The 11,346-nt window shown below is 43.0% G+C and overlaps 1 protein-coding gene across 2 annotated transcripts in view; it reads left to right on the top strand.

Moving 5' to 3' along the window:
• The first annotated feature begins 2,471 nt into the window (after positions 1-2,471).
• The window catches only part of POLR1D (RNA polymerase I and III subunit D), a 54,631-nt gene continuing 45,756 nt past the window's right edge, over positions 2,472-11,346 (top strand). The window contains exon 1 of one of the 2 annotated variants that reach the window (XM_044668284.1): positions 2,472-2,898. Coding sequence is in view for 1 of the 2 variants with exons in the window: in XM_044668283.1 (XP_044524218.1) it covers positions 3,784-3,809 (26 nt within the window). In the remaining variant the exon portion in view is untranslated. Of the gene's footprint in view, positions 2,899-3,579; positions 3,810-11,346 lie in introns of those variants that run through there. The other variant, XM_044668283.1, reaches the window with a different exon arrangement.

Raw genomic sequence — 11,346 nt, 5'->3', positions numbered from 1 at the left:
TGAGGTAATTATACCTTCCCAAAGTATATTTTCTAAAACTTCTGATATGCTCATCACCTGACAATAATTACACTACCTAGTAAAATCTAGCTTTGAATGCAACCTATGAGAACACAGCCACAATCCAGTTTGTTCTTTAAAAGAAAGGGAGAGGCAAAATATGAGCAAGTTACGGCACTGATTTCACAGTAAATATACTAGAGAAGGCATAACATTAGATCATCTCCTTTCCTTTCTCTATAGCTTATTGCTTTTCCTAATCACTCCCCTTGGCAAGGAATATATGAAGATGATTTAGGGAAAGAGTGCTAGCCTAGGGAAGAGCTCCTAGGTTCAAAACCCTGGCCTGCTCACTATTTAATATCAGTATAACTTTGATCTTCAAAAGGCCCATTTATATGATTTAAGTCCCTTCCAGCTATTACCTTTTGATTCTGTGAGAGCAAGGAAGATAAAACTCACAATTTTATTCACATGAAAAGTAAGGATAAAACTCATAATTTTAATCCATCTTATATTAACAGGCACCTACAATGATTTCTTCCTTCCTCTCTATTCCCTTTTAGGCTTCTGTAATTTTTCAAATTTTTTAAAAAATGCACTTTAAGTAGCTAGTATACTTTTAGAAATGCACAGACACTGAAAAGCAGCATCTGAAAGAACTGTTGTATTTACAACAGTATACAAATTGGAACACCAAAATTCAATTCAACAAACATTTATTAAAAACACCTTCTATGTGCTAAGCATTGGAGCAATCTTCACTGTAAAGTTATGGACTGGACCTGTCAATTTATTTTAATTGATTACTTACTCCCAGAGGAGAACTCCTAGATCAAGGCAATTTATGGTCAGTTACCAGTCCTAGAGTACTCCCAGATGAGAACTGCTACCAATGCAAACTGGAAAACCCTCTCTCCATCTTATAGTTAATCTAAAGTAAAAACATGAAGTGACTTGCCTAGGATCACACAGCCAATTATGGCAGCTTGAACCCGGATCTTCAGTCCCCCACCGCCAACGCTTTGCTTGCTGCCTTTCAACCTTCTCTCAAAACAGGGTAACTGTTCTTACCTGCAACATTTAAGGTCTGAAAAAAGGTGTTATTTCTTGAAAATAAGGCTTTGTGGGCACCTTTACCCATATTCTGAGGAATTTCGGAGCTGGCAAAATCCGACCAGGAAGGTTTCTGGCCACTCTTCTCCATCTCCACTACCCAGAGAGGAAGGAGTAGAGAAAAGGCAACAGGTGAGGGACCGGGAGAAGGAGGGACCACCTCCCTTCACATTATCCCAAATGAATCAACAAGGGTCCTCCAACAGCCCAATGAAAAGCAAGGGCTCCTTCCCCCGCCTAAACATGTAGCAAGACCCCGAGTTCAGAAGCACTAGCGTGGTCCTCGGTCCCCGCCCAGGCTGGTGCGAACAAGCGGTCGGTCTAGTCCGTCAGTCGCTTCTCCCCAAGACTTGTCCCGAAGCGCCGGTCGGGCACCGCAAGCAGCTAAGGCGTACCTCCCAAAGCTAGATATGCCAGCCCCACACCCACCCTCTGCCCTGGTCCGGAGAAAGGACAGGGCAACGCAGGGGAGCGGGAGACCGTCCTCCGGTTCTTTCTCCTCCACCTTCGACCAGGAGCCGCCAAGAAGGAAGACGAAGGCGGGGTGCAGGGAGAGAGGGGCGCAGCGAAGGCGCCGCCGCCGATCCTCTTCCTCGCGCCCCCCCCCCCAGGGCGCTGGCACCTGAGCCCAGCACGCAGGGAGACAGACGGCCGCTGCTGAGGCGGCTAGGAATACGCGAGCGGGAGCAAAACGTGAGGCGCAGCCCAAAGTTACTCACCCGGGAATCGAGGGCTTGCCCCACCGCTGCACGGAGCTCTGGGTGCCTCGGTCCGCCACCGCTGACTGGGAGAGGAAGAGATGTGATCCGGCTTCGCTTCACCAAGAGCCGCCGCGGCCGCCGCCACCGCCACCGCGGGATTCCTGGCAAGAGGCAAACTCCGGCCAAGACTTCACTTGCGCTTCAACCGCCCCTGCTTGCTCGCAACCCGGGGGCGAGAGCCCGCGACCGAACCGCCCAACCCGACACGCATTCTAGCCAATCCGACGCGGCTCAGGTCGTGGAGGGGGCGGAGCGGAGAGAGGCTCTCCCAATCGAAGTAGTGAGAAGGCGGGGCGGGAACCTAACAGAGCCTCCCATGTTAGAGTGAGTCGGCCCCGCCCCGTTGCTCCCTCAAATGGCCCCCACCCTCACACCCCCCACCCCCCACCCTCCGGCTCCTTAGCCCGGGCTGTCTCCGTCACTTGCCTGATTTCCCTGCAGAAGATTCTGGCTAGGAGGTTTCCCCAAGCGCTCTTGCCCTGCGGTTTGCACCCCACCCCCTTATGGCGGGGACCTGGGGAGTAGAACAGCTGGGGGAGAGGCAGAGTCACATGTATGAGGGGGAGGAGAACAGGTGGAGAAAGCACGGGGAAATGTGGAAATGGTGGGAGAAGACCGCTGGAACAGGGAAAGGAGCAAAGGGGGCGGAGGTGGAAACGGGAATGGAAGGAAGGGAAGAAGCACGTGGAAAAGAACACCTGAGAGACAGGGGATGGTGGAGGCTTGAACCAAGAACAGAAAACAATACGGGAAAGAGGAGAGATTCGGGGATGTGGGGCTCTTGGGATCCAGAGGAGAAGGGTTTCCAGAACAGAAGAAAAGAGGAGAGGAAAAGGAAACATATGGAGCAAAGATAAAAAAAAGAGCCGGCAGGCTGAGGGAGAGACTACAGACAGTAGCAGGAACAGGAGGAGAAAAGATGGAAACGGGACTCCAAGTCATCTCCAAAGTTTAAGACAGACACATCCTTTTGCCCAAGCTGAGCTCCGAAGCGGGGACTGGATTTCCCAAAGAGGCTCAGGTTAAAACTCCCTTTATTCTCTAATGCACACGATTAAGCGAGCTGAGATTCCCACACCCTCGTGCCCCCAGAGATTCCATAGAGGAGCATCGGCAGAGCCCCCCGCGAGAGCTGCGGGTGCTGGCTACGGGTCCGGGGCCGTGCAGCGTCTGTTGGGGTCGAACGGGTAGAGGCTTGGGGGAGGGGCCCTCACCTATTACCGAGAAAGGTGCTTTGTGGGGACCCGGGGGTCACCTGGTGTTGAGGCTGAGTGTAGCCCCGAAAGTGCGTGGCTGTGAAGGTCTAGCCAGTCTTGGGGGTGGGTGGGTAATGACCCAGCCATTTGGGGAGGAGAAAGGATCCCGCCAGGTGAGGGAAGATCACTCTTAAGTGAAGGGGCGAGGTCCTGTCAGTTAAGTGAAGAAATTTGCCTGGTGAAGGGAGAAGACCTCTCCAAGTAAGGGGGAAGAGGGCTGTCAGGTGAAGGGAGCAAACTCCAAGTGAGGGGGATAGGCCTCACCAGGTGAAGGGAGAAGTCTCGAAGTAAAGGGGTCGAGAACCCGCCAAGTGGGAAAGGAGGGCCCGTCAGGGAAGAGAGGAGAAGACCCTGCTGGGCGCAAGGAAGACCACTCCGCGTAGGGGGGTGGGGGGGGTGGGAGGGAACGGGGTCTGGCCAGACGAAAAGGGAAAGGCCCCGCCAGGTGAGGGGAGACCTCCGACAGGGGCAGGGGCCGGATCGCCGGAAGGCCCCGCCCCCCGGCCGGGTCCTTGCCTCGCCGCGCCGCCGCGGCTCCTCCTCCGGCTCCTCCCACATTCCTGCTTTGCCCACCGGGACCGAGATATGGGGCACATCCCCGGGGCCGCCCCCGCCACCTGAGGAACCCGGAAGCTGCCCTCGGCCACGCAATGGAAGAGGACGAGGAACTGGAGAGGTAACGGTCTGGGCAGCGGTGGGGCCGGAGCCGGAGGAGAGAATGGGCACCCAGGGGCCTATAGCCCCGGCGTTCGCCTTGCCCGGGCCGGGCAGGGCCCGGCCAGCTTGCAGGAGGGGGCCAGGCCCGGAGAGGGGACGAGCTGCTTGAGCTGAAGGGTTGCGGAGGGGGCTGAACCATCTGGAGAGGGAGGGAGAAGAGCAAGCTACCTGGCTTGGGGAGGGGAAGGGACGAGTAACTGGAGGGGGGGGGGGCAGGGAGAGAAGAAATGAGAGCAGAGAAAATAAGAATCATTGACACCCCCCCCCCAAAAAATGGGAAGGGAAACAGTGCTGGCTGTGGAAGAGGAGGTGAAAAAAGATGGGAAAAGTGGTAGGGCTCCCTCTTCGGTTATATTATTAAGAAACATGGACTGAAATTACATAGTCGAGAATGAATATTGGGGGGAAAAACAGTAGGAGTCCATAAACCCTGGTTTCTATTTATTGCTTTGGAAAATCGGGTTTTCAGTTAAATGCCTACAATGTACATGTTACTATGCTGGGTTCTAAGGATAGAAATATTTTGAAGGTATGATCCCTACCACGCTTATTTTTTTTTCACTATGGAAAACAGCCTCTGAAGTTTTGTTATACCTAGGCCTTAGGAAAAACAATTTTGACAACTGTAAGGATGAGTTGAAGAAAAGGGGTAAGACTAATGCAAGAGTTCTTAGCTTGGCACACTGAGAGCTTGTGTGAATGGGGTGGGTGGGTTACATGTTGTTTTCATTTGTAATCCTGAATATTATTTTAATCATTTAAAAAATTATGAGAAGAGTTTCGTAGGCTTTATCAGACTGCCAGAGGGGGTTCAAGGCAAAAAAGGTTAAGTATCTGAATTAGGAACAGGTAGATGAATTTGGTTATTAGAATAGTGCTGTATGAAGGAGTGTGCAGGCAAAAACTAGGATTGTGGCCCTTTGGATGGAGAAAATGGGAACAGTTAATAAAGGTTTCAGTCCATTTCCTCTCTCTCATTCTTTAACTACACTCCCAATGAACAAGCATTTATTTAAGTGCCTACTATGGGCTGAGCATTGAGGATAGAAGAAAGACTAAAGACTTCCTCTTCAAGAAGTACGGGTTCTAGTGGGGTAGATAAAATACAAGCAACTTTATATAAATAAGATATATACAGGATAAATTGGGTATGATCTCAGAGGAGAGATAACTCAGATTAAAGAGGACACGAAAAAGCTTCTTGCAAAAAAAAAAAGGGAGACTTGAAGGAAATCAGTATTTGGAAATAAAAGGGAAAGATCCAGCCACCAGGGCCAGCTGTGAAAATGCTTGGAGTTGGGAGATGGCAAAGTCTAGCTCAAGGAATAGCAAGGAGGCCATTGTCATTGGATGGAAAAGTACATAGAGGATGTAAAGTGTAAGAAAACTAGAAAAGTTGGAGGAGGGCTGGTTGTAAAGGACTCTGAAAACTAAACAGATGGTTTAATATTTGATCCTTGAGACAATAGGGAGCCACTTTAATTTATTGAATAGGGGAGTGATATGATCAGATCTGTATTTTAGGAAGATCACTTTGACAATTGAGTGAAGAGGATGGACTGAAAGTGGGGAGATACTTGAGTTAGAGTGACCAACCAACAGATTATTGCAGTAATCCAGGGAGTGAGGTAATAAGGGCCTACTTTGTGTGGTGATAGTGTCAAAGGAGAGAAGAGGACAAAATATAAGAAATATTAGGAAGGAAGAAATGAACAGGACTTGACAAAGGAATCAAGAATGACACCCCAGTTGTAAGCCTGGATGCCTGAAGGAAGGTGGTACCATTCAAAGTTTGGAAGAAGGGAGGGTTGGTGGCAGGGTATAAATAATGATTTCATTTTCAGTCAGTCTGACTCTTCATGACCCCTTTTGGGTTTTTCTTGGCAAAAACTTTGGAATGATTTGCCATTTCCTTCTACAGCTCATTTTACAGATGAAAAAAAGAGATGGTATTAAGTGACTTGCCCAGGGTCACACAGATAGACTGGTGCCGGACAATTAGAAGGGGGTAGGAATAAGTATTTATCTAACACCTACTATACTGTACTAAGTGCTTTTTATGTTTTATTTAACCTTAGATTATTCTTATGTATTAAATCTCATAATTCAATCTTGGACATATTCCATAGATTGTAATAGATCTGAGGGTCATCTGAATAGGTATAATAATAAAAGTCTACAGGTTTAGGGGAAAGAGAGAAGCTACATGATCAAAGTTTTGGCAATTTTTTGATGTAGATTGTGAACTTCAGAACCTAGACCTTTCTGACTTCAAGGCCAGCACTTCTCTCCATTGTATCATTCTGCCTCTTACTTCACACAAGAAGTTAAGGACAGGCTTCAGTACTCTGCCTTTATAGGAAATATTCTGCAGCAGTGATGTCAAATTCAAATAGAAACAGGGGGCACTAAATCATACATAAAAATCCTTGCAGTTGCACATTCACTTAGAAAACCACATTAACATTATGTTTTGTGGTATTTTTATTTATTTTGTTAAGCATTTTCCAGTTACATTTTAATCTGGTTCAGCAGACTGTCTCTGTTATACTCAGCCCACTATTTAAGAAAATTATAGTTACATAACTTAGTAAGAGTTTATGTTAAAAAGTACTGATTTCTTGTAAATTCAAAGTTATTGTTCTTAATGGTTTTCTGTGTTCTGGGTTCTTACTTCAGCTTGGTCCTTTACACTTAGTTTTCTCCTGTTTCTTTATCTAGTCTGAGTCAAAAGTTTCTAGTCTTTGTTCTACCTTGGAATATTGAAGAAATCAGTTCTATACTCTTTGGAATTTCGAGGTAGTCATTCCTTAGTTATTAAAACCTTATTATCCTCCCCCCTGGTTAATACTTAGTTGTCTCTTTCTCTGATTAAGGTAAGGACCTTATGTGTAGTTATGACCATAGTTACCCTTCACTGATTCTTCTGTATCTTTATTGTACTATTTCTATAACAAAGCAAGACTCTGGACTGGTAATATGCTTGCTTGCCTTTGTATAATTTGCCAACAATTATGGGTCAACCCAATTCCATACAATTGAAAACAAGGTCTATTAATACAGTCCTGGTGAGCAATAAGACTATGGCATATTAGATGAATCTCAAGCCTTTATCATTGAACTACCTTGGATGATAAAGGTAAGGAATCACATGAGATTTTGCTAGGAAATAAACATTTAAATTAATTTTCTCCCAGAGTTCCCAGCAACCTAATATCTCACTAATTCATATATTAGGTAAGGCAGGTTGTGGTGAAATAGATAGAGCATTGAGCCTGGAGTCAGAAAGATTTGAGTTCAAATCCACCCTCAATTTTGTGATTCTGAGTAAGTTACTTAAAAATGAGGATACTAATAGCACCTACTTCACAGAGTTATGAGGATCAAATGAGATAATAATTGTAAGAAACCTTTAGTACAGTGCCCAGCACATAGGTTATGACAATGCTGTTGTTTATCTTTATTCCATCCCCCAACAGCATTTAAAGATAGCATTGTGTATCAGAATGCTACAGAACAGAAGACTTTGTTAAAAAAAAAACAATTAATAGGCAGTTTTTGTAGATGTAATTATCAAGCACCAAGCATTAAGTTCCTTCTGTTTGACCGGTATAGTGTTGGGGTTTAAGGATACAAAGACAAAATGAGACAGTCTATGTCTTCAAGGATCTTAGTTTCCTGGAGGAAGACAAACATACTCATCCTTGGCAACCAGAAGATATTTAATCAATTGTTCCAACAGTTACATAAGTGACAGGAATCTGACACCTTGATTTTATATATGAGAATGTGAGAGGAAAAAAATACAGTTGCTATGTGGAAATAAAGGCAGCTAATAAAAGTGGCTGCATGAAGAATGGAAACTGGACTTGGAATTAGGTGATCTGGGTTTGCTCTCACCCTCTGTTGCCACCTGTGTGACTTTAGGTGAGTCACCTATCCTCTCTGGGCTTTACTTTCCTCTGTGAAATGAGGAATTTGAGCTAGGTAAATTTTGAGATCCCTGTCAAGTCTAGGTGTGTGACTAAATAATAAACTAGATTTAGGTCATGAAAAGTAGGAAATGATTAAACTATGGGAAAAGAGTAATCAGTAAATTTAGTAAATATGTTTGGAGAAATTAATTTAGTTCAAAACTTTATACTACATACCACAAGATAAATCAGTGAATTAAATTTAAAATTATACTCATTTCAATTTAGATTATATTTATTTAACACCTGCTATGTGTTAATCACTGTATACCATGATAAAAAAAAAGATGCCCCTTAAGCAAGATGGTTTTACTAAGGTGTGGCTGTTGTAGGAGCTACAGCTTCTTGAAGCCATTGGTAAGAGTTGGGTGAAATGTGGCCACAAAAATTGGATGAGCTACCCTGAAAAGGGTTTAGCAAGTCCTCATATCAGAGGTGCTAGTTCTCCTTGAACACTCATATACTTCCACTATGCGATCTTGGGTTAAATGTGTACAAAGATAGAGAAAGAACAAAATCCCTGCCCTCCAGGAGTTTGTGATAAAATAGTAGGGATAAGGCAAATGCAACCAGCAAGAATATGATACAGCAAAGGAGAAGTATAAGAAATGAGAAGAAGAGACCTGAATCTTGGGAGATATCTATACTTAACTGGTTTTGAAGAATATAAACCTTTGTGATTTGTCAGTAGATAGTGTCAGAGGTGGGATTTCAATCTCAAGTCTTCTTGATTCCAAACCCAGCATTCTATCTATTGTGCTAATTCCTTACCACAGAAACAATGGAAAACATGATTTTGGACAAAACTAATATATTTCATGTTGTCTAAAACTTTTGCTAAATGAAAAATGGTAAAACTAAAATGAAAAGAAACATGGGGAAGGGGAGGAATGGGAATTGATAAATTCCTGATGCTGCAGAATTTACAGGGGATAGATTAAAAAGTTTAGGAGTAATACTCATTTCCAGTGAACAAATGATATATAGGTAAGACACAGAAGAGAAAGGCAAGTAGTAAATAAAAAATTGAAGATATGTTTATTTCACTTAAAATTTTAGATATGTTTTTTTTTTAATTTTAAACCCTTAACTTCTGTGTATTGACTTATAGGTGGAAGAGTGGTAAGGGTAGGCAATGGGGGTCAAGTAACTTGCCCAGGGTCACACAGCTGGGAAGTGTCTGAGGCCGGATTTGAACCTAGGACCTCCCGTCTCTAGGCCTGGCTCTCAATCCGCTGAGCTACCCAGCTGCCCCCTCACTTAAAATTTTAAATGCAAATTAAAATAACTGAGCTCTCCAATAATTTTCATCCATTTGCCCATAATAAAATTATTAAAGTTCATGTGAGTCAAGGAAAAGGTCATCTGGGCAAGTTAGTTCAGGAACACATTGCTGCTCATGATGCAGATCAATTCATAATTCTGGAAGCAACCTGACTGTGGGGAAACAAGCCAAAACAAGTTAGTCATGCTCTTAAACTCAGTGATTCCACTGTTATGAATATCTCACCGAAAGGGGAAAAAAATTAAAAGGAGAGAAAACTGTACAAAGTTTATATATATACATATATATCTCTAAACTGTACAGAGTGGCAAGGGAATGGATAATCAGATGGGCATATCATTAGAATAAATACTATTGTAAGCTGTTTCATACTAAAGTGACAAATGGGAAAAATGTTCAGAGAAATGGAAGGAATGATAGTGTCAGCAAAAAGAGAAAAAAACTATAAACTAACTATAATTATATAAATATGTGAATGTATAATAAAGAATGGAGAGCATTAAGGTATCAGTTATCATCGATGCCTCTATATTAACTTCACGATAGAGATAATTAAACACAAAATAACATTACCAAAGAAGAGACTATTTAAGCTGGTTAATTTAGGAATTAGGGACTAGAAGGGAGCTAAAAGCTGATCTTGAGCTTTTTGCTAAGCTAACATTTTAAAGGTTTAAGAAAAATTCAAAATAAGATCCCACGAGCTAAAAATTCTACAGAAGTCAGTTTGGAAAAGATAGAAAACGCAAAGAAATTTTGGAGAAACAGAATCATTTCTAGTAAGAAGGGAAAAGAACCTAAAGAGACTAGTGTGGACACATACCAACTCATCAACCATGGTTTGCAAAATGGAAGCAAAGGGAAGCAGTGGAGGATGACTGTAAAATCGCTTAGTTCTAGCTTATACAAATCATTTCTGGACCTAAATCACAGAAGAGGCTACAGCTGGGAAAGAAAACCAAGGACAACAGAACTGCCTTTATGACTTTATTTGGGGTTTTCTTGGCAAATATAATGAAAGTGGTTTGTCATTTCCTTCCCTGGCTCATTTTACAGATGAAGAAACTAAGGAAAACTGGATTAAGGGACTTGCCTTGGGTCACACAGCTAGTAAAGAGTTTGAGTAAAGATTTTAACTCCTGTTTTCCTGATTCCAGGCCAGGTATTCTATGCACTGCTCTAACTAGCTGCCAGATGGAATGATGGTTACAAACGGGAGAAAGTAGAAGTGTTCATCTTTTGTGTCTGTTTCCTTTGCCAAGGAAAATGGCCTTTGGACTAGGATGAACTACATCTTTAGCACAAAGAAATGGTATATATAGTTGCTGGTCCACTGTCAGCAATATTAGAAAAATCAAGAAGTAGAAAGGTATCTCCACTTCATGGGATGTGTGCAAATAACCAGGAGATACACTTGAGGTGAAGCATGGCCTGGTGTGTCTGCATCTTTGTTAAAGAACTGACCAACTAGAATGACATCATCTAAGGGCATTTGGTCCAAAGCTGAGTAGATTTATTCACCCAAGATGTGGACTGAGAGTAGATGGTAGGAGAATTTAGAACTAGTAGAACTACTGGACCCAAAGAGTAGTTTATTCATGATTCACTTTCTGTCAGGAAAAAAGACCTCTTTGCAGTGACTCCAGGACCCTGTACTTGGCCCTATACTATTTATCATTGCACAGATGGCATACTTATCAAATTTGCAGGTGACAGAGCTGGGAGAGCTAATTCACTGAAGGACAATATTAGAATTTAAAAAGATCTGGGCCATCCAGAACCCTGTAATAAGATAAAATATAATAGGGATAAATGTAAAGTTTCCCGTAATCACAAAATTAATTTGTAAGTGATACAATTGGGAAGCATGTGACAATTTTCTAAAAAATAGGGATTTTTATAAACTACAACCCACTAAACACCATATCTCAATAGAGCAACAACCAAAATAACTAAAGCAGTTTGTTGGCTACATTGAGTAGCATGATGACTAGGGAAGTCATAGTCCTGTCATACTTTGACTTCATCATAGAATGATAGATTTAGAGTTGGAAGAGCCCTTGGAGTTATGAGAAAACAGGTTAAGTGACTTCTGAAAATCACACAGGTAATATATGGCAGAGGCAAGATTTTTTAACCCAAGACCGTGAACTACAAATCCAGAAATCGTTCCAGTACTAGCTTTTCTTCCTAACATAACACAAGTTTTACACTGTGGTCAAAATAATTTTTCTAAT

The sequence above is a fragment of the Gracilinanus agilis genome, chromosome 3 (genome assembly GCF_016433145.1).
Source record: "Gracilinanus agilis isolate LMUSP501 chromosome 3, AgileGrace, whole genome shotgun sequence".
Lineage (NCBI taxonomy): Eukaryota > Metazoa > Chordata > Mammalia > Didelphimorphia > Didelphidae > Gracilinanus > Gracilinanus agilis.
This window is presented reverse-complemented; position numbering and strand designations above follow the sequence as displayed.